The sequence below is a fragment of the Pantherophis guttatus genome, chromosome 1 (assembly GCF_059756535.1).
Source record: "Pantherophis guttatus breed Tessera chromosome 1, ASM5975653v1, whole genome shotgun sequence".
Lineage (NCBI taxonomy): Eukaryota > Metazoa > Chordata > Lepidosauria > Squamata > Colubridae > Pantherophis > Pantherophis guttatus.
Window position 1 is genome coordinate 117,211,762 of NC_142063.1, and position 24,504 is coordinate 117,236,265.

At 39.7% G+C, this 24,504-nt stretch overlaps 1 protein-coding gene across 1 annotated transcript in view; it reads right to left on the reverse strand.

The window, feature by feature from the left end:
- The window catches only part of PLEKHG3 (pleckstrin homology and RhoGEF domain containing G3), a 34,280-nt gene extending 29,471 nt beyond the window's left edge, over positions 1 to 4,809 (reverse strand). Inside the window, exons 1-2 of the mRNA XM_087885555.1 lie at positions 4,743 to 4,809; positions 518 to 885 (exon numbers count right to left, since the gene is read on the reverse strand). Of these exons, the coding sequence (XP_087741681.1) occupies positions 518 to 885; positions 4,743 to 4,809 (435 nt within the window). The remainder of the gene's footprint in view (positions 1 to 517; positions 886 to 4,742) is intronic.
- Positions 4,810 to 24,504: the final 19,695 nt, after the last annotated feature.

Below are 24,504 nucleotides of genomic sequence, written 5' to 3' on the forward strand. Positions count from 1 at the left end.
TCCCTTGACCATAGCTCCCATTGGACAATTTTTCATGTTTGCACTCTGCCCAGACACTACCCATCAAGAAGCCATTTCCTTTTTTATAGAGTATTCCTGATACCAGATTAGCAGAAAAATCACTGGGGCAACTTTAGGTAAGTCACGAGGATTCTCTGACCCACAATGCATCACTTTCACATCATCTGACATGACAGGCAAAAGGTCTTCCATGAAACTGTGTGGGGAAAATGGCCAAGATACTATATTCCTATGTGGAAAGGGGGCAGGGAAATCCGTGGCTGATAGGAAGGCATAAAGGTACTACCCAAACACATAGTGGGAGCACCTTTAAAATGAAATGAAAGCTGTGTGAAGGTCTGCAGCTCTTTCCAGCTTCCAGGCTAGACGATCAGGTTCCCTCTTGGTTAGAGGAAAACTTCAGTGGCAAAATTAGATGAAGGGAGGACCTTAAGGCATCTAAGGTGTAGCAGTAAAGTGATATAAAGAGCCCGACAGGCGCGTCAATCACACTAACCTCTATGATGTTTCGTAAATCCTGCACATACATGCGTTCGGATTCCACAATCTCCAAGAGAACCCGCTCTAGATAACTTAGTTTGGAATGAGAGGCAGCAGCAGAAAGGGAAGGGCTCCTCAGGCCTCTCCAGGGCCCTGAGGAGGCATTGTTGTTGGCATTGTTCAGCACTCCAGTCTTCAAGAGCGAAGAAGCATCCGAAGGAGTTTGCGCCATGTTCTTCCAGTCATCCAAAATATGGGGAGCATTGATTAAAGTTTCAGGCAACTGCCTCATTGAATATTCAGAGACACTCATGCTCAGGGCAATAGAGATTGCGACTCCCTCATCTCTGCCAGAATATGGGGCATCCAAGAACCTGGAGTTTTCTGAGGAAAGAAAAAGCTTATTTTAAAACTGGGTAATGTTCCTCTGTACCTCAAGATGCAGTAGTTATACAGGTAGTCCTCAACTAACAACAGTTCATTTAGTGACCATTCAAGGTGACTTATGACCATTGGTGGGATCCTTCCGGTTTAACAACCAGTTCGGAGATCGTGTGCTTCGCTGCGCACGTGTGCACAGTTTAAAGAAATCTTCACTTCCGCGTTTCTTCAGAGGAGAAACACAGCTGAGGCATGGCAACCTGCCATGGAAGGGAATGGAGATTTTGCAGTATCCTTCCCCTGCCATGCCCATCAAGCCACGCCACACCCACCAAGTCAGAACCAGTAGTAAAAAAATTTGGATTTCACCACTGGTTCTCCGTCGACATCAGAGGCATCAGTAAACACTAGGCTAATGGGAAAAAAGGAGGTTGCCTCCTCTGCTGGCTTCCTACTCAGACAGAGACCCTAAGAGTGCCTGAAACTGCTATTGTCATATACATAAGAAATACTAGTTACAGTCTGAATCATCACACATAATTTAATGATCTAGCCTACTGTTAAAAGATGGCTGCACATGGAAAGATACATGTCTAATTTCTTGAGACCATTTATTAAATAATTCTTTCTCTTATTTCCATCTGACCCAGGGCAAAAAAAAAGAAAAAAAGATACAAATCTATCTGAACAATACCCAGAGGTATTAAAACATGTTTACCATCACATATGCTGCCTTTGTTAAAATGAAAATTATTGAAATGGGTTGGTCTTTGATCATAAATCTCACATGAAGCAGCAGTGAGGGACAGAATTGTCAACACAGTCTCAGAACCAAAAAGTGAGCCACTAATGAAACCTACTTGGAGTCTTTTCTGATCCCAATCCCGTTAACATTTCCTTTATCAGACATCTGCTGGATTACAACTCCCCCATCTTCAGCCAGTCTGGAAAAAGCTCACTGTCTTAAATGGAACTCAGCATTTCACAACCCAAACACATTTTCTCCACAGTACTGGTACATGTCCTGCCATGCCGCATGCTCTCCACCAAACCCTTAAGAGGTTTAGCAGGCAGGCAAACAAGTGGCAACAGGTCTGTGTTGTGTAGGAACCATATACAATCAGCTGCAATCACTTTCATCTCTCCCTCTCCCTCTCCCTCCCTTCCTCCCTCTCCCTCCAGTTTCCTTCCCATTTCCACAAGAAGATTTTCTCTGCCTCAAAATCAACATCTCAAAATTCTTCTGGGCCTTTGTTTGAAAATTACTTTGCTTTCTTACAGAAAAACCCATCACATCCTCACCAAACATTGGAAGGCTCTCCAGAGTATTCGTTTCTTCCTGGATCAGCATCATTTCCTCATCTCAGCCAGACACTGTAGATGGTAAATGAAGCATGGAGCAACCTGTGAATCCTGAATAGCCAATGAAGGTGTGGAGCCTTTTGATGTCACTTCTCCAAACCACTCCTCTAGATAAACACCACACCTCAAAACTGGCATACTATTCCCCACTAAGGACTTTGACCAAGACACACACTTCCTCCTCCTTTCCCTACACACATTGGAAGATAAAAAGGCTTGGCTGTTCTGGTCGAAAATACCCAGAACTACTATCATGTGTTGCCAAGCCATTTAAGTAGCACTTACACTAACTATGGATTTCCTCCATCTTTCAAGTGGCCTAGGAGCCATGCGTATATGTGAATGAAGCCATTTATCACAAACAAAATCCCAAGTGACTCCTCAGGAACTACTCTTTGAAGATGGTTGTTTTCCAAAGTCTCCTAAAATTGAAGTGTATATGCTCCACACTTATCTTAATTACTCATTTTGACTTAGCCAAAAAGAGACTGCAAATAAATCAAATATTTGCTACTAAATGTCACAAGATAAACAAAATAATGTTTCAATCTGTTTATGAAACATCATAAAATGAAACAGAGTGAAAGCTTTTGCTCATCACCACTGATAACAAGAATGTCTAAAAAGTCTATTCATTTACTAACTAGAGACCCAACTGAAAAAGGATGCCTTTCTCTAAACAGAAAAAGACCATGTTATCTTGATTTTTGTTTGTTTCTTTAACAAACAATTCTCAAAGCTTGCTTGATTTCCCATTGTTCCACAATGTGCGAATCTACACAAATATTGCAGAAATCTCTTGTCCTAATCACTGTGTCTGGAAAAATTCACACACAGGTTACTTACTGGCAAGGAAAGAATTTCACACACAATTAGAAGCAGCTAAGATTCTTGTGCATATGTCTAAAGCAGGCTTTATATTATAGGCTTATATATTATCCTTTGGACTGCCACACCCAGAATTACCAAGACTAATTGCAACAAACCTGAAGGATACCAGGGATAGGGAAAGTTGTTTCTGAAGTAAAGAGAAAAATAGGCAAACATGTTTGCATGCAGGTGTGTGACATGCTGGGACACTATTGGGGTGAATTTGAACTTGATGGAACTTACTAACTTCCAAATTCAGTATTACACAATTTTAATCGTTAAGCCCAACTTCTTAGCCTAATATGCAGCATGCCCTCTGTGTCAAAAATGCCTCTTAGGTAAATTTGATTCACACTAAAAATTGGGGTTATACTGGTTTTCATTGGATCTGGTTAGGAGTAGTTGGGTCCTTCCTTCCAAAAAGCAAGCAAGAATTGGTCTAATGCAGTGATGGCTAACCTTTTTGCCATCGCATGCCAAAAGCGGGGGGAGTGCGTTGGGATCACACGCACGTGTGCCCACATCCATAATTCTATGCGCCCCCCCCTGTGCTCCCCCCCACTTTGGCACGTGATGGCACGGTGGGCACGGTAGGCCCATTTTTTGCTCTCCCCAGGCTCCAGAACCTTTCTAGGAGCCTGGGGAAGAGCAAAAATGGCCTTCCCCCCCCGAGGCCCTCCGGAGGCCAGAAACAGTGTGTTTTCTGATTTCTGGTGGCCCCAGAAGGCCCGAAAACCAGCTGGCTGGCGCACGCATACGTGCCGGAGCTGAGCTCACGTGCCCACCAATATGGCTCCGCGTGCCACCTGTGGCACCCGTGCCATAGGTTCGCCATCACGGGTCTAATGCATCAGGCTAGAAAATCCTGAATTCAAGTCCCACCTTCACCATGAAAGTCAGATGGATGATTTTGGGCAGTCACTTACTCTCAGCCCAACCTTTCACATGTTTGTTGTTGTGGGGAAAACAGAAGGAGGAAGATGTGTTGGATATGCTCATCGCCTTGAGTTATTTGTAAACAAAATAAAGATAGGAAATGAATGAATGAATGAATGAATGAATGAATGAATCCATCCATCCATCCATCCATCCTGCTACCAAGAAGAAATGTGTATTCACATATGCAAGGCATAAATATAACAAGATTGATTCTAACAGTGCTGTACAAATTCTAGCACAATAGTCAGAAACCCTAAAACTTGATGCTGCCAGGAAAAACAACAACCAGCCAGAGCAGCACAAGGTAAGATAGAAAAACAGATGAGATGGTGGTGCAGACTCTTGGTGGCAGCAAAAAAAGGGAACTGCTTCTGAACAAGTTTGGCAGGGCTTCCCCATTAAGGCTTTGTTTGCTGAGGAGCAAGGATGATTTGCCATAAAGCTGGCAGTGAGCTAACTGAGAGAGGAAGTATGTCCGGCAGACTAAGCAGAAACATGTAGCCACTAAGTGAGAAAAATAGAATTCAATACTCTATCAATCTATCATGGCTGCCGAAAGTGAAAGGATTGGGTGAAAGGAGCCTTGAGATAATTAGGGCATTAAAAGATATGTAGGGAAGGAAGGAACTGCCTTTTCTGAATGTAGGATTTACTTTTGCCAAGCTCTACCCTTTGAATCGTTGAATTACCTTGAACCTCTGTAAACTCTTCAACATGATCAAAGAAAGCAGAGGTTGCACATTTGTCTGCATGCATCTTTTCAATAGCACATGGATTACCAGTCACAAAGTTAGGTAAGGCCAGGATAAACGCTGAATAGAATTTAATTAACTTCTAAGGTTGAAATTAATTTAACATGATAATTCACTGTGTATTAGTAATTTTCCCATTCAATTAAACATTACAATTCAACAGGAACTTTTAGAGGCATTCTGGAGCAAGCAATGGTTTTGATGGGCTGAATTCAGCTCTGGGCTTCAGATTGTGCATGCCAGAATCAGGGCAAAGTCAGCTATAATATATTCTGGTTTAGGGAGCAGCATTTAATCATCCAGAATTGCTCATTCTGGGCAACTAAAGATGGCCAATCTCTAACTTTGATAAATAAACAAACTTCCAGGGGCATTTCAGTTCTAAGTTCAACTCATCAATTCTATGGATAAATTATCTTGAAAAAAACTCTGCTAAGTTTCTTTAGTTTTAACATACAACAGCCAAGTTTTCTCTCTTTCTACAATCACATCACAAATAGGTGTTCTATTTTAAATCATCATTCAATAATGATGCCATGTCCACAGGATTAGGTAATCAGAATGAATTTCAAACGGTAATTCTTTTTGTAACAACCGGCACAGCCATATTATTTCAGATATAACATGAAAAGAAAACCATGATTATAAAATTATGTATAGTTTTGGGTATTTCAACTGAAAAAGAACATCTTAAAGCAGGGATGGAGAACTATGGCCCTTTTATGACTTTGTGGACTTCAACTCCCAGAATTCCTGAGCCAGCCATGGGAGTTGGAAGTCCACTAGTCACAAAGGGGCTGTAATTCTCCATCTCTGCCTTAAAGCAATGGTTTCAAATGGTGGTATATGGAATATTTTCTTTTTATTTGATTTATATGTCGCCCTTCTCCGGAGACTCAGGGTGGCTTACAATGCGTCAAGCAATAGCCTTCATACTTTTGTATATTTTATACAAAGTCAGCTTATTGCCCCCACAATCCAGGTCCTCATTTTACCTACCTTAGAAAGGATGGAAGGCTGAGTCAACCTTGAGCCTGGTGAGATTTGAACTTGCAGTAATTGCAGGCAGCTGAAGTTAATAACAGTGCTTTAGTCTGCTGAGCCATCAGGGCTCTTTTATATGGGACTCAAACATAACCTAGGTGGGATGCAGGGTAGTTACTGAAACTTCACATAAGACTTTAGAACTTAGCATAAAAGCAATAGTCACTGCACGCGTATAAATAAAGGAAAATCCTCCTCAGAAAAATAAAACGCTTTTTATTTCTATTTTGACTTCACACACTTTTCCAGAAAATAAAATTCTCAATACAAAGCAAAAAGGTTTCACTTTCTACCACACCCTGCCTGTGAACTTTCACTAACATCTGATTCGACAAGTTGATGAATTGAACTAAACGGTAAAAACCATTATGTCACTTTGGGGTTTCCCTTTTACTAATGTGATAAGAAGAAAAAAATCATAGGACGTAACCAGTTCATCTTTGTGGGCCTTTTTCTATCAAGTGATTTTGACGCTCTCTGGAGATGCACAAGAACAATCCCTGCCTGTGGGAATCACCCCTGCAGCCACAAATATCCTTTACTGATTAAAAGCTGCAAAAGGAGAGAGCTGAGCCCCAGCTGTCAGTCATCCTAATTCCACTACACTGCGATCAGACCTACAGAGCCACTGGCCTCACCCCTCTTTCTCTCGGCAGCAGTTTCACACCACCATATGACCATCCCATATCCCATGCTCCATTCTATTCTTCCATGGAACTGGTAACATTTTCTCCTGGTGGCCAACAGGAACGTGCTGAAACTAATTGCGTCCCATTCTCATTCTTACATTTGCTCCGTCTGCTTTTTGCAGGAAGGAAAAAAATTCAACCAATCACTTAATTAAGAGGTGGAGTGAAGACACCTCAAAGCAACCGAAAGCCAGTCTGTTCTATTGGTTAAAGCACCAGTCTAGAAACCAGGAGACTGAGAGTTCTAGTCTCATCTTCGGCATGAAAGCCAGCTGGGTGACTTTGGACTTTTGTCTCTCAACCCACCTGACAGTGTTCTTCTTGCAGGGAAAATAGGAGCAGGAAGGGTATTAGACGTATTCACCACCTTGAGTTATTTCTAAAAATAATATGTGGGGAGAAATCTAAAATTAAAAAAAAAACACAACAAATATGGGAAATGTGGAATGATGGTGGCAAGGAAAAAATCGGCTTCCCTTCCCAAGCTCCATGCAGCACAGCCATGTGGAAGAACGCCAAGGAGACATCCTTAGAAAATAAAGGTGATTGGGGCTAGAAGCCAGTCCTTCACTCTGAAATACTTTTGGCTGCCCCTCATTCCCCACTCCAAAAGAGATCTGCCCTATAAGGAAAGTGTTTGGGTTTGACAATGGACCAAGCAAGGAGTTATTGCTGTACAGTAATGGAAATTTAGCAAGATGTAACTCAATGGGAAAAATAAGGAAATAGATAACTAGAAAATAGTTATAGTTAATAGTTAAATAAGAAATAGATAAATAGATAATATATAATTGGATTTCTTTTGAAGCTTGGCTCGAGGCTCATGATTTAATCAGGGGATCCTCGGAATCCTGACAATATCTTAGGGAGGCTGCAAACTTGAAAGAGAGAAGAAAAGTAGGATTGGATGTGGGTAGGTAAGAAAGTGAAAAAGTGTGATTGGATCTTGGGTACTAAAATACAATGTCAGAAAGTCAATGTTTCAGAGTTGATCGTGAGTGATAGAGGTTACAATGATTGACACATTAACCATTTGTACTTGTACTGCACCAGTCTGCTCATACGGTCTATGCCTAGATGTACTCTATCCCCAGTAGCCATTTTATGATGGTGTTCCTGGTTGCCTCTTTTAAAGAACCAGCCACTTTTGCTTGCATAAGATTGATGGGGGGACTTTTTCCTCCCACCGTTAAAAGCCTCTCCCCTACTTCATGTGAAAGTGATCCATGATTTTTATGTTTAAAAATTTATTCCAAATTAAAGGCAGGCGGGAGATTTGGGGTTTGAATAAGACTGTGGTTTCCAGAGAATACTCTGCAAATTCTAAATCCATTCTCTGAATTTGTTTTGGCTGTCTGACTTTGAAGTGGCAGCAAAGATAAACTTTGCATGACTTTGGAATTCTGACTATGGAAGTCCTAATCTAAGGAGTCACTGTGGTTGCCAGGGAAACTTCCCCCCCCCTCTTTCCTTTCCAAAGCGTGAATCTGTCGTTTCTATTACAATTCATTTTTTTGGTTCAAACATCTATTATCAGCAAGTGTTCTGTTTTTCAATTGACTTGTTCCAAGACTAAGAATAAACAAAAACTGTTTGCCAGTACATCATCCTGCCTCCTAATAAATCTGCATAGCAGTACATTGTACGTGAAGTGATATTTAGCTGCTTTCCAGCAATTAATGTATAGAACAACAATTGGAAAGACGTCAGCCTGGAAGCTGAGTGGGTGAGCTTGGCTGAACTCACATCCTAGACTAATTTACTTCACAAACTTTTTGTAAGAAACTTCAGAAGTACTGTGTGTGTCATTTGGAGCTCCGGGGGAAAAGGTGGGATAGAACTCAAACCATTTACTTCCATGTAAAGTGGGCATGAGAATTGCCCCCTGACGCTTCAGAATGCTTTAATAGCTATTTATCCAACTTTGTGGAGGCTCAAAAGAGTACCAGCAAATCATTAGGTGGGAAAAAGAGTTGCTGGAATCGCATGCCTTTGTCAGAGAGCATTCTGGGCAATACGCCAAGAGCAAAAGCCTATCACAGAGTCAAGATTTCTACACAACTAATTTTAAATACTACAGTGCAGTGGTCTGGTCCAACTCCACTGGCATCAGCAGGACTCATCCAATACAGTGAGGAGGAGCATCCTGTGTCTGTGTGTATAGGATTGGATGGAAAGGGGGAGCACAGGCATTATTTTTCAGGCTACTTAACACATTCAAGATACTCCTATCTTACTGCAGCCTAATAATTTTTTTTTTTACTTATGGAGCTCATGCATTAGATTATGCAGAACTCCAGAGTTAAACCAAGTCACATATATAGGTAGTCCTTGTCTTATAACCACTCGTTTAATGATTGTTCAAAGTTACAACTGGTTTTCCCACTGATGCACATCACAGCATCCCCCAGTCATGTGATCATGATTTGGGCACTTAGCAACTGGTATGCATTTATAACAGTTGTGGTGTTCTTGGGGCATCTGTGGCTTCCAACAAAGTCAGTGGGGGAAACCAGATTTGCTTAATAACCAACCATGGCAAAAAGGTTGTAAAATTGGGTGAGACACATTGCTTACCAAAGGAATTCCAATCTCAGTTGTGGTTCTACATCAAGAACTATCCCTTATATAATGATTCTGGCACATCAACACAGTGGCAGAAATGGCCAGATTTTCACAGTAGTATAACAAAGAAAAGGGATGTCGTTGGGTAACAGTCAGCAAAAGAACAAATGGATGAAGATAAAGTAATATTTCAGCTACTTGTTATTTCTGATTTTCCAATTCTGCACTTTCCAATTTAAAACTCCACATCAGCCTATGTCAGTAACAGCAGTTATCACTAATTAAACAGTTATGAAGGTTCTCCGCAATTATCCTCATGAGGAAGATAAAACATTTGTACCTTGTGACTCTGTCCTCAAAACCCTTGAACACAACAGAAATACATAATAAAAACACTTGGTTCGCACTTAGCGCTAAACTGTAATGTGATTTGCTGATAACACTTTCCATCCATTCTAATTTAAGGCAGAGATTAGCAACCTTTTCAGGCCCAGAGTACACTTGTGCAGTGATCTGCTTGCCCCTATTCCCAAAGCACCTGAAATTCTATAATATATATTCTTTAATACCTTCTTGTTCTCATTCAGACATCAAAAGTGGTCAGTTCTGTTCAGTTAAGGGAGTTACCTTGTGAGAGACAATGCATTCCTAAATCCCTTCACACAATTCCTTTCCAACATGCCAGTGGATTGGAAAAAACAAAAAGGTAAAGTACCTCACTCAATTTTCAAATCTAGACAGGGACAGTTTGCAGAGTTTACAGAACGTGCATCCTTCCCCTCCACCACTTCTAGGTGAAGCAGGTTTGTGTAAAGATCTGAAACAGAAACTGATCACTTTATTTTTCCAAATCCAAGCCACTGCCACCATTTTGAATTTTCCTTTTTAAAAGCAAATTAACCTGTCACGATCATAAAACATGCTCTGTTTTACAATAGCTCAAACACATTGAAAAACTACATGTTGAACTTGAATGTCTCTCAAAGAAATCAAACCAGCAGCAAAATAGGCATCCTAATAACCAGAATGTAATTACATAGTAGTGTTATACCAATAAGGCTGGCCGGAGCTACTGTCGATGGAGTAAGCTATCTAACTGGCAGCTTTAATTCTATCCTGCATTTTGGGAAACTGACACGGTGCTGCAAATATTGAAGCATATTTTTGTCAAAAAAGGGGGGGGGAAGGAAGCTGCATTTGAGATATTTAAATTTGCAGTTGTTAGGAAATTAGGAACCATAACATATGCTTGAACTCCATCAAGAGGAATACCAGTATAAAAATAAAAACTCATCTCTCTTATCTAGACATTAAACGGTTGGCTGACCCTTACAAGACCACCATGGATCACAAGATTATTCCCACTCCCATGTATTAACATAATTGTCTGATTATTCTGTGACACTGTGATAAAACTAGAATACAATGAGGTATGAATCAAATAAACCCAGAAACCCTTGCTTTAAAGATATAGAGAACAAAGGATCAGGTCTACTGGAAAACAGACTCTCTCAGAACTTGAATCAAATCTGAATTAGGTTGTTTCCAGACTAGAAAGGATTGCTTACAGCCATGGCTTGTAACAAAATTGCTTCAAATGGATTTTTATTTGTTTGAATACAATATTATCTGAATCAAAGATTGTGTTAAAGAATCTGTACTGGGTTTCCCTATGCATTCAACAGAATGATAAAGTGTTGCAAAAATAAAAGCGTTTTTCTTAAGTTCACAGTAAGTTTTAATACACTGAAAAAATATTCTTTTCAAGTCTGAAGAAGATAATGCAGATAACTAGAATTAAAATAAGGAATAGAGGCATCAGCAGAAGCCATGATGAAATCATGATGTCATTGCACGAATTATATAATTGGTGTCACTGACAAAATCACATCATGACACAAGTGATGCCATTCGTCACCATATGGATTCCTACAATCAGCAGTTAAGAATTATCACATTTTTTAGCATTATGATTTGACCAGGGAGAAATTATTGCTGTAGAATTTAGATTGGTTAGAACAGTTTAGAGTTAAAAAAACAAGCATACAGGTAATGTTAAAAAGACTTTACATCACTATTGCTTATATATATTTAATTTTGTATGATAATTGTGATCTTCTGCAGAGAAAGACATTTTACGTGATTTGTTCCTGCTTTAGTAACTTCAGGTTAGCTTTAGTTTGCTGTTACAATCATCACAGAACTCATTTTTGGTATATTGCTATATTTAAATAACTATTTTTGTTTATTATGTTTGTTTTCATCAAGGTTTCTGATAAGTAAAAAGTGTAGTCTGACCTAGTCAACTTATCAGGGTGTCTTCCATGCCAAGAACAATATTTGGAATGGAAAAGATTAATTATTGATTAGTAGAGTTCAGATGCAAAAGCAATCAAGAAATTAGGAACTAAGAAATTTGTAAAAAGTTGGTTGAACCAGCCATCAATTCAGGGTGAGCTTTATTGATACTTCCACAAAATACATCCAATACCAATAGCTAATGATAAACCACAATGCCCATAGCAGGCAGAGCATCAGAAGAATAGTGACCACAAAGAGAAGCAAGCTCTCTAGAAATGCTAATAAAGACAAAAGCAAAGCAACTTTTAGGAAGTTTTTTTTGGAACGAATTACTACATTCCTACTAATTCTATGTCATTGGACTCTCTTGACAATGGCAAAACCATTGTCTTCTTTTCCTTAGCTAAAGGAAAGAAATCTACATTTTTATTATGCTGTCATTTTTTATTCTACTTCAATAATTATGAAAGGTGGGAATCAGTTTATGTTTCCACTATTTATCAGTGATTTGTCATCAAGTTATGAGTCTTGCAGTAGCTGCTTAAAAGAAAAACCAAACACCAACATCCAAATAATAATTCTGTTAAGGATACCTTCATTCATGGGTCCAAAGGAACAAAATCTGGTTTCAGATCCATCACGTCTTTGCAACTTGGGAGAATGACAAACAGCTGGATGTATTGTATGAGGCTATGGAATGGTTTCTATAGCATTTGTTGAACCCTAAGAAATAACTGCACAGCCAATCCTTTAGCAATCCTCATCACAGCATGATCTCAACAATGGAAGAGCTATGCCCATGATGGTGAACCTATGGCACGAGTGCCACAGGTGGCACGCAGAGCCCTCTCTCCGGGCACACCAGCCATCGCCCAGCCCAGCTTCACTGCACAGGCGCACGTACCTTCCACTAGCCAGCTGGTCTTCGGGTCTCTGCCGTGCATGCGTGGGGCCTTCTCCAATCTCCGCAGTTTCTCCCCCCAGCATGTACTAGCTTTCTCCTGCATTTTTGTTGCCCATGTCTTCCCTGATGTCCGCAGGTGCCTCTCTGTGGCAGAAATGCAGGTGAAAGCTAGGGCACGCTGAGGGGGGAGAAACTGAGGAAATCAGGGAAGGCACAGGCGGCAGAAATGCAGGTGAACCAACCTGGAAGCCAAAACGTGGGGCGGGTCGCATGCACAGGGCCAGGGTGCTTGCATTGCATTTTGGGGATTGGGGCATGCGTGTGTGCATTTGCTTTGGGCACTCGGCACCAAAAAGGTTAACCATCAGTGCCCTATGCCTATCACTTTCTGATACTGATAAAAAAAAATCCAGGATATCACATTTTACATTAAGGGTAACATCAATGCAAATTATTTAAATGTTCAAATTTCTACTACACCTACATATCCAACCTTGAGGTGCTAACCAGACCAATTCCATAATACTAATGTAAAAATAAGTCCAGTATCTACACAACTGTTAATCATGATTAGCAAAATTCCCATGGCCTTAAGCTTGCAAGTATCTTTAATCAAGGGGTATCTGCCAACATGTTCTCCAGGAATGTATCATTCCTTGGCCACCCTGGTCCCTGCAATGACAGCTGAAAGCCAACTCATCTGGAAAATAATTCATTGATCCAGTTCCACTTCCTGTGCAGGTGGCTAGACAAGTCATAGTTGTAGCACCACCCTGTGGATAGAATGTCATCGCAGGGCCTGAAGTGAATTCCAGCAAGCCTTGGCTGGTTAAGAATTGTGCGGAGTTATTATTTGGGAGCTTTACTGCAAAGCTTTTGTGGTTACTAGTGACACGACTGGCTGGTTAAACTCAAGTATTAACAAGATGCCTGAAATACCATTGCAACTACTACAAGCATGTATTCCTGGATCACCTTTGCATTAAAAGCTAGAGGTAATGAACTTGATTTGAACTTAGGACTACCCTGCCTCATCTGGGGTTTTTCAGAAAATCATGGGAGATGAGAGGTCACTGGAGTGGGAAGAGCTGAAAAATAAGGGAAATGATTAAAGGGGAACTTTTGTTCAGGTATGTCACATCATTCTGAAATCCTCCCAAAACTAAGGAAAAGCCCTTTTTGGAGTTCTTTGAGTGTGAAACTGTGCTTATGTATAACAACTCTAAAGAATGCGGTGGCTCAGTGGCTAAGACGCTGAGCTTGTTGATCGAAAGGTCGGCAGTTCAGTGGTTCGAATCCCTAGTGCCGCGTAACAGAGTGAGCTCCTGTTACTTGTCTCAGCTTCTGCCAACCTAGCAGTTCGAAAGCATGTAAAAAATGCAAGTAGAAAAATTCCCTTTGGTGGGAAAGTAACAACGTTCCGTGCGCCTTTGGCGTTTAGTCATGCCGGCACATGACCATGGAGATGTCTTCAGACAGTGCTGGCTCTTTGGCTTTGAAATGCAGATGAGTGCTGCCACTTAGAGTCGGGAACGATTAGCATATATGTGCAAGAGGAATCTTTACCTTTACAACAACTCTTAAGGCATCGATTTTGCCCCTTAAGATCCCCCTCTCCAAAAAACCACTATAAAACAGAACCAGGCTTAACTACTGACTTTGGACCAACCCAGCCAATATATATATATCCAGAGCAGAAGGGAGAAGGCACTGGATACCTTTTTCCATACCGGTAGCAGATAAAGGAGTGAAGTATCAATTGCTCTATAAATTGCCTATTACTCATAGTGGTTTCAAGGTCCAAAGAAATTCAATAGGACAGGTTTTATCATGACTCTCAGATGCAATACAAAGTACAAAGTCCATCTTTGTAATCCAGCAGGAATGGCTGCCATTCCTCATATATTTCAACTACCAATGGCTGTGTTTGGGGAAAAGAAGAGAATTATCTGGAACCATATGGAACAAACCTTATCCCTCAGTACTAAAATATGACTACAGTACAAGGGATGTTATATATACTGATAAAATGTATATAGCTAATTTTTCCTGCTAATACAGCAGGATGTAAACCTAAAGTTAGTTTTCAGGACTGTATATACATCTCCGCTGGTGTTGTTTTCTTTTATAAAGAAAGAATTAATCGATTTGGATAGTAATAATTAGCTTCTCTGTCATGAGATTGACTATAAAGAGAATGCATTCAGATATATAAAGTACAAATGTGTAGTATTCTGACCATCCTCAGTCAGCTATGCTAGCAATGCTCAATGCCTTCGTTTCTTTCTAAAAATTTAGGATTTATTTTGTTTATATCCCACCTTTTTAATAAATAATTCAAGGCAGAAAACACACACAAATACTCCTTCCTTCTCCTAGTTTCCCTGCAATAATGACTCTGTGAGGTGGGTTGGGTTCAGAGAGAGAGCCTGGCCCAAATTCACCCAGCCAGTTTTTATGCCTAAAACAGGACTAGAACTCACTGTCTCCTGGTTTTTAGTCTGGTGCCTTAACCATTAGATCAGGGGTGTCAAACTCAATTTCATTGAGGGTCGCATCAGAGTTGTGTTTGACCTCAGGGGGCGGAGTGGACATGTCAGGGTGAGTGTGGCCAGCTCAACATCACTCATATTGAAGGTGCCTGTGGTGGCCTGAGCGCTCTGCGAGAGAAAACAGGCTCCCGAGCTCTGTTTTCAGTTTCGATGGCCTCCTGCAACCCTCTACCAGCAAAAACAGAGCTCGGGCGGGCCATGCGTGGCCCTCACAAGCTCTGTTTTCACTGACAGAGGCACCACGATGCAGTCCTTCACTGTTCCTAGGATGGCCCTGTGGGCCAGATCTAAGCACCCTGCAGGCTGGATCCAGTCCCCGGGCCTTGAGTTTGACACCCCTGCACTAGATCAAACTAATACAGGGGTGTCAAACTCGTGTCAGTGGCGTCACATGACATATCGGGACTTTTTCTCCCTTCGTTAAACCGGGTGGGGGCGGGGCAAGCACGTGATGTATCCAGCCTGCGGGCTGCGAGTTTGACACCCCTGAACTAGTACAACAATATTACAAGTGCATGTACTTTCACTTATAACATGAATATTCAAAAAATAATAATTCCAAAATTGTTGCATCAGTTTTTACATCAAACTAAAGTCTAGTTTGTTCAAGCATGTTTTCTTGATTAAATCATGGTTGGGTTTACAACACAAAGCCAAAAAGAAAGCTGCAACCTTATTATAATCTATCAACCAAGCCAAATATGGTTTTTTTCCCTTTTCAAAGTTTCAGTGTAGGTAATGGGGTGGGGGGGAAGCTTTTAAAGATAATAGCATAAAGTTAACTTGGCACACTTTATTCCTGTTTTCTAAATGTAAAAGATAAATCAAATCTTTGTCTTTAAGACAAAATATTAGCTGTCCAGACAATTTCCTGATATTCTCTTGGCATATATTTCATTTTATCAATTTTGAAATTTGAAGCAAGGATGTGTGTAGGTTTTGTACAGTGAGACACAAACTTTTTAATCAATAATATAAGTAGAATAACAATTACTGCAACCTTCCTTTTTATATAGCAAAGTTGCATTTTATATTTTACTACTGTAATGTTAACTCCACTCTGATTAAACATCAGTTTAATCACAGACACTTATTGCTGTAGTTTAGGCAAGAAATCAGAAAATAGGCGTTGTAGAAAGAACTGCCTACAAGACGGCCATTGAAAATGTGCATAGAGCTGAAATACCCAGGGTTCAATAATGACTCACAGGAAGACTGGACAAGAGTGAAACACCGTGGAATGTACCTTAAATTCTCTCTTCCGTGAATTGAACGGGCACACCTTACTTTACTTCTAGACATGGAAATTGACTCCCAAACATCAATCAGCAGGAGAGTCATTATTTCAGGCAACTTGGAAGTGACCACAGCCTTAGAAAACACACATTGGGGACAGGAGGTTGGTTCATAACATACCTAGCAACCATTCTGCCAGAACAGTAATTTTCCATTAAGTTGATTCTTGATGCAATCAGGTTAAAAAATCAAGATTTATAAATCTTGGGCCAAAGGACTTTTTAGTTACTTAGGAAATTATTCTGATGGGCTCCATCTTGAGATGGAAACCAGATTCCTTTGTTTTCCATTTCCTCCCTAAGGCAGAAAAACAAGCTTGGGCAGGGATGGGTGATTATGGCCCCTTTATGACTTCAACTCCCAGAATTCCTGAGGCAGCATGGCTGTCTTAGGAATTCTGGGAGTTGAAGTCCACAGGTTGTAAAAGGGCCACAGTTGCCCACTCCTGAGCTTGGGGATACTTCAAGGCACTCCTCGAGGCTCAGAAATCAAACACAGAAACTCCAGGAGCTCACTAGAAGAGAGTTTAAACTGAACAGAGCTCAGAAGGACACGGCCACTGCCCAGTCATCACCTGACGCCTATTTCAGCATTAAATGGGGACAAAAACAGATATGACTTCAAGAAACAGGTGCAGCCAATCACAGCTCCTTTGCCAGCTGCACTGAGTCAATTATGTGAACTCTATAATGCCATGTAATTTTAACTAGAGCATTTTTAATTAAAAAAATCCTGCCACAAAAGATGGGCGGCATGGGTATGATTGGACTGCAATTGTCTTTCAGATGATGTTTGACTGACATCTTCCTCAAAAGCTGCTCTGCGCCCCACAAGGAGAACTATATAGGGGCTGATAATGTAACAAAACCGTGTTTTGTTAAATTGGCTTCCAAGGGCCACAGAATCTGTGGCAAGAGTTGAAGCCAACATTAGGGTGGAAATAGAGGCATATTAGGCAAAATGGGCTTCCCCAACAATCCCACGAGACAAGTAGCCTAATTTGAGGTTTGGTCAAATAAGGGCCTGTAGCATAAAGTATTGTACTGTATAGTTTTATTTGATTAAATGGTAAATTAAAAATCTCTTAGTCTCTCACTGGTTAAAGTTATATGACCACCTACAGTACCACAGCTGCTTAAAAATCAACATCTCACTATGCAAATAAATAGGTATTACTACATCTCTCCCAGGAGTGAAATGCTACCGGTTCAGATCGTTTCGGCTGAACTGGTAGCGATGGCGGCGGGTGGTTTGGAGAACCGGTAGCGATGGCAGAGTGAGGCTCCGCCCACCTGCCCAATCATTGTTGGTTAACAGGAAGTAACCTGTTTTTTAAACTCTGTGCATGCGCAGAAGGGTTTGTGCATGCGCAGAGGGTCCGCATGTGACACGCATGGATCACATGCATTTCTGAACTTGTGGGGAAGATAAGTAGATTTCACCCCTGATCTTTCCTGCTCTACAAGATTGCAACGTATGTTTTACTACCAGCTGAATGTTACAGCCAATTTATTCTCTTTAGACATCCTATGCAAATGTTATAAACATTCACAATTCAGTGCCTACATGTTAACGCTACTGAATACCAATGAACCAGCCAATAACTCCCACAATATTACATTCCTCTAGAAAGACTCCAGAAGTTGCTTTTTACCGTAAAATCACCTCTTTGCCTCCTTAAAGAGTTATATAGGGAGTCAGACAACATTCCTTTTGTAACCTTGTGTTTCCTCGCTATTTCTTCCACTTTTCTTTCCCCCACCCCTCACATAAAAGCAAGAATTACTCCGTATTCCCCTTTCTTTAATGGGAAAAGAGAAAGTAGCTGCACAACAATTTCATTATGCAACACCTACAAATCATTCATCTGGAAATACCCAAGATAATACAAAATCACAACTTCCCTTTTTTTAACAACAAAGCAGAGAACAGTACAAGGCAGATTTTTTTTTTTTACCTGTTACAGTTTTATTAAACAGGGCCTCTCTTTTCCATAGTTTTCACCCCTTTAACATTTGCCATAAAGGTTGGGCTAATGTTTATAAAATCCCTGCCAGAACTGGTTGGATCCAACCTCGATTTTAAAAAAGGGACAGGTGAAGTTGGTTTCTAGGAGGCTCCTTGGCTAGCTTTGCTGCGGCTGATTCTATGGAACAAAGGAAAGCTCTCACACCTGTTGTTGCCCTTTTCTGAACAAACACAGCCCAAACTCTCCTGTAAGCAAACGTAAAGGTTCCCTAACCTCTTTCACATTCAAAAAGAGGTCAGTGGCCTTCTTGAAGCTTGGTTTCTGGCAGCTTGTTTGGTGATAGGCATTCAAAGTATTGCTGATGTTGGCATCTATCCATACTTTTCTTACAAGAAAGAAACTTGGTGCGTGCATCTGGCATGTACTAAGTATGAATGCCAATTATGTCCCAAGTCTAATTTGAACTCACCAAAGACTCAGTCAGAAAGCAACTGGGATATGGCTTACCAGGATGTGGTGGCTAGATGTTAATGACAAAGGACTCTGCAATATGGCAGTAACAATATAATTTCAGCAGGTGCCACTTGCATGCCAAACTATACCTGTTCCAATTTCCACTTCTCTCTACTATTAAACTTGCAGGATTTTTTTCTTTTACCTCTGATCCGCTGAGGCCAAGAAGAGAAAAGAACAGCACTGGCAAACTATATAATAGAGTTTCCATGACTCAAAGGATGACCCATTTCCCATATGGTTGAATGTACATTTTAGTACATTTTCCTTCTGTTCGCTGAAAACTTTATTAAATATCAAAAGTATAAGGGACTATAAATAATTGTAGGTATATAGATATGCTATTTTAAAAAATCAATTGTTGGTTGATTGTTGAAGTATCTTCAACTATATACATTGGGACTTACTTGGGAATCAATTGCTTAATTTACAGATAGGGAGCCATAATTTATATAATAAACCACAACAACTGGATGGTTCATGTCGCTTGCTGAGTCACACAAACAACTGTTTGCAGACCATAATGGCTGGAAATATACATCCTCCTAAACCATTATAGGATTTGCACAATTTCAGTTATGTATTTTGCATGATCCAGACCAATATACTTAGTATTGCATTGGAAAACTGCAGTTTGATATACATTTATCTGGGATTAAATCCCATTAAATTTAACAGGGTTTACCTCAGAATAGACAAATACAGCTTCACACATTTTTAATCATCTATTTCACTCACATCCAGATTACTAATTTAGCACTCTATTCCAATGTTTTTTAAATTTCATATTAATAAAGTTTTATTTGTTTCCAATGCTCTTTCATCTTAAGTATTTTTTAAAAAATCCTAATTCTTTGATGATTAAGCTAGATTTACATTTCCATGCCCTCAGACAGCAGCAGCAACAGCAGCTCTTTCAAAGCATTGTTTATATTTGTACTGGGATTCAAACTAAATATTTTTACTGATCCTTCAGTAGGCTGGGGCCTTGGGAAGACTACATATGGTATAGACCACAGTCTTGGCCTCAATTATTGCTATCTTTTGCAACTGCAAGCCACTTCAAACAGATGATTCTCAAACAAATGATTTACTGTGGGGGCAATGTTTAATACAATGGGGCTTAAATTTTAAGTCCTTAAAATACCTCTGTGCTACATTAGAGAACAAACAGCCCAAGGGAATTTTTAGAAGCCTTTAAGCACCACCTCTAGCAGGACATCCCCTGAGCTGTTTCTGACCCACGGAAATTCACTGAGCAGATTAGCCACTCATCCACTATCACAATTAGCAGACACACTGGATTCCAGAAAGTTACTCAACTGCTCCCTTCCCAGCTATACACAATCCCATACACACATTCTTTCCTTGGGGTTTGCATCTAAATATATCAGGAAAGGATGCTTCACTTTTTTCATTCTAGTTGCTCTTTTAGTTTTAGGCAATCAAAATCTGCAGATTTCAAGTCCCTCTCTCATTTTGGAAACAACTACAGGTAGTCCTCGATTTATGAACACAACTGAGCCCAACATTTTAAAATAAGGCTAAATAAGGCAAGTTGTTAAATGAATTCCCCCCCTCATTTTATGACCTTTCTTGCCACAGTTAAATGAATCACTGCAGTTAAGTTAGTGACAGGTTTGTTATGTGAATCTGCTTTCCCATTGACCGCAAAATGGGTCGCAAAAGGTGATCACATGACCCCAGGGCATTGCAACCATCATAAATACATGCCGAGTGCCAAGAGTCCAAATTTTGACCATGTGACCATGGTCATAAGTGTTTTTTCAGTACCATTGTAAGCAGTGGTGGGTTTCAAAATTTTTTACTACCGGTTCTGTGGGTGGGGCTTGGTGGGTGTGGCTTGGTAGGTGTGGCTTGGTAGGTGTGACTTTTGGTGAGTGTGGCAGGGGAAGGATACTGTAAAATCTCCATTCCCACCCCACTCCAGGGGAAGGCTACTGCAAAATCCCTATTTCCTCCCAATCAGCTGGGACTTGGGAGGCAGAGAATAGATGGGAGCAGGGCCAGTCAGAGGTGGTATTTACCGGTTCTCCGAACTACTCAGAATTTCCGCTACCGGTTCTATGAACTATTCAGAATTTCTGCTACTGGTTCTCCAGAACTGGTCAGAACCTGCCGAAACCCACCTCTGACTGTAAATTCGAATGGTCACTACATGAATGGTAGTTAGATCAGATTTCCTTTTACCCTAACAGCACTTCTCAAACCTTTGATTATCACATGCACAGCCTGACTGTCCTAGGGAGCTCAACGTTGAATACATGGGGGAAGGTTCCTAAAATGAGGGGTGATGAGTCTCTAATAGATTGTTTGATATATGAGAACATGGTTGGTGATTTTGTTTTGCCTGGATGTACTGCATGGATTGTATTATTTTAAATTTCATCCATTGTATGCCACCCAGAGTTGCAGTGGAATAAAGCAGATTATAAATTGAATAAAAATAAAATAAAAAATAAAATAAAATAAATAAAATAGATAAAATAATATAATAAAATAATAAAATAAAATCAACAATCATGTGAAGTAGACTGACCTGAAGGTCAGTAGAAGGGGGATATAGAAACACTATTAAAAAAAAAAGCTGAACCTAGGCTACAAAGAATTGTCCATCTATAAATCAATTATCCTATACAATTCAGAAGGACACAGAACCATAAGCTCTGTAGGCAAGAACTATCTCAAAAGCCACCTGTAGAACAAAGAACCTTTGCAATACAAACGCAAACTTCCGACATGCACAGAACAAGCCATTCTGAAAGGTTTACCAATCACTCCTTCCACCAGCTACATCAATGTCACCATATCTAATGTTCTTTGTACAATGTTATCCTAATATAACTCAAATAGCTCACCACTTGGATGGCAAAGCTAATATCTTTGGATATTAGCAAAGGATGGTCTTTGCTAATATCTTTTCTAATAACCAGAATATTTCTAGTTTAGCATTAAAAACTTTAAAATAAGTATTATACGGATAAAATACCATATGTTGTTCTTTGCTTTTTAATGAGAAATCAAAACATGCTAGAAAACTGGGGGTGGGGTGGGGACGTGGGATGGACACCCAGAGGGAGGATTAGATATTTGAAATCCAAAGTATATGTCAAATAAATTAATCTTTTCATTAGAAAGATTAATGCATCCATTTTGTGTCATTTGATTTTAAAAAGAGTCATTTTTAAAAGTTGCTTGACTGACATGGAAGGATATCAGCTGAGTAGAGAATCTTTGAAGTACCAGTTTCTTCATCAAGAGAAAATTATAGAAATATACAATCTGCTGAAACAGCTAGAAACATTTTTAATTTGGTACTACCAGCCATTGTAATATGCGTCTTGATTCACTAATGTAGATTATTTTATTTTACACACCTTGTTTCTCTTGAACATTTGTATAATACCGGTATATATAATTGGAATACAGAATTAGAAATACTAATCTACAAGGAACAAATGAAGATTCCTGCCTTAAAGCAAAATAGGAAATTATAAAACAAACGTACTCCACCTAACTTGGTTTTTCCCCCCTTAATTCCTTCCAAAAAATTTGGATCACAATGGTGGGGTTGTCATCCTAAATCTCTAAAAGCCCCTTGGGTGGAGAAAGCTGGTCTATCTATAATCTCATAAAATCCTAAAAGAACATAATGTAACTTCTTCTTTGACAGAACTTGAGGAGGAGGAAATTACTCCAAATTTCAAAAGCATAAAAATCTCTGAATTATGAAAATGTAATTTAATCTATAAAAATTAACCTGAAAGATAAATAAGTCAAAGGTACAACCAACAGACAACTTCGGTCCAGATTATTAAAAGGGATTTCTCCCAACATTTTAAAAAAGCGCACTTCAATATTTTGCCCACTACTCTGGACTACACTTTTTAATATAGTTTCTAATAGGATGATTGCATTGATTCACATATTGGTACTAACTGCATAAGAAGGTTATGCACATACTGGAAACCAGAGAAGGAATCTTCAGTGTATAACTTTCAATTACTCATTCTAAAACATAACATAATTACCAAGAACATACCCAGAGATGTTGTCTGTGAGGAAATGCAAAACACTACAGTACATAAATACCCACTGTTTAATACTGTATATAGAAAGACCAACAGCTGCATTTCCCAATCTAGGGTCCTTTAGCTAAAACTCTACCATCCATTACTCTCAGCCAGCAAGAGGCTAGCTTGGAGAAGACTGGCCTGACACTAGATTAAACTGAGCATTTCCCTACCATTCATGTCCAAGACAAGCTTGCCAATTCTAATCTTTATAAGGGGTACCTGAGCTGGGTTTGACAAGGTTCCCTTGAAAGGCCCATAAACAACTCAAAATATGAGGGGGTCCTTTATTAGTAACTCAGAATATCTCAATAATTTAACCCAATTGTATCCCTGTCACTCCCAATCAAACCAGCCTATAGTGATTCATAAAATAAAACAGCAATAATAAAATTACAAATACTCTCCAAAAATATGGCATGAAAATAAAAATTAAAGCCTCCATAAATGATCCCAGACAATAGAAATCAATACCTCCAATTGTAAAATATTAACATATTCTTCAGGGATATGAGGATAGGATATAAAAACAAATGTTTAATTTCTTAAACTATAATGGGGACAGTCTGCCCTCTGAGTTATAGGGGAGTCCCTAAAATTGATGTAGGAAAGCCCAACTTCAAGCTGATTCTAAATGAGCCTCCCTCAGGATTGGCACCCCCCAAAAAATTCAATAGATGATCAGAGTTCCCAATTCACAACATACAGAAGAAAATGTTTCATTAGATGGAAAAAAAGCAGACTGTTGATACTCAGACTACATAGATTTAAATGCAAATCCATAGTTTGGACTATGAATGATTGAACACAGTATTCTGTGTTCTGGATAGTGAACATATTATCCTGGTACAGCTGCCAAGGAAAATAAGTCATAATTCACAATTACAACCATTCATTCTATATAACTAAACATGTGGCTTATAAAATTTGATACTGTATAGCTCCATAATTGAAAATAGATGTTGGAACGATCACATTCATTATTTACAGTTTGGCCAGTTCTTGTTTTGGACAAACTGCTGCTCTGAGGTTTCCATTATAACATATGAGCTAAGCTAAGTGAACACATATCAGTAATTCCATATATGGTCTACAAAAATCTGGATGGCCACTAGGCAGCAGGACAGAGATAAGGAAAATTCCATTTGTTACTTTCTTAAGGTTGGCTGGATTTTTATAACTCAGAACTAGAAACCCTCATGGATGTACATCACAGATGCTTCTGTGTGGCAGTGTTGTGCTAGAAGCATGCTCACGCTTGCAGAGTGGTAATGCACACAGGGTGTGACTGTAGATTCAGTGAGGCTTGTCTGTCAGGCGATTTTAAATGGCACAGCTGGTATTTTTGTGAGGCAGCTGCTTTCCAAAGCAAAATGAGCTCATCAGTAGTCACCCAACAATTCTGTGAAGAACAGATTCCCAGAGCAGTTTCACACTGAAGGCCCATCTGCAGATGACGAAAGCAAGTACAGATAACAGCTAACACACTGATCATTAAAACCCCATGAAAAGCAGGATCCCTAGCTAATGTTGGCTGCGTTAAACCGTCACGTGATTTACTTTGTTTTGCCTTACAGTGCCCACTTGTATTGCATATAAAATAAGCCAAGATTCATAAACTTTGCCCTTCTCCACAAATACTATTATGCCACACCGAATTGTTCATGTATTTTGTCTTAACTAAGATTCAGCTTAAGTTGTATATGTCCAAATGCAGGCTCTGAATTTGTTGCTTCAAAGCCAATCATGCTTCATTTGTTGCTTCAAAGCCA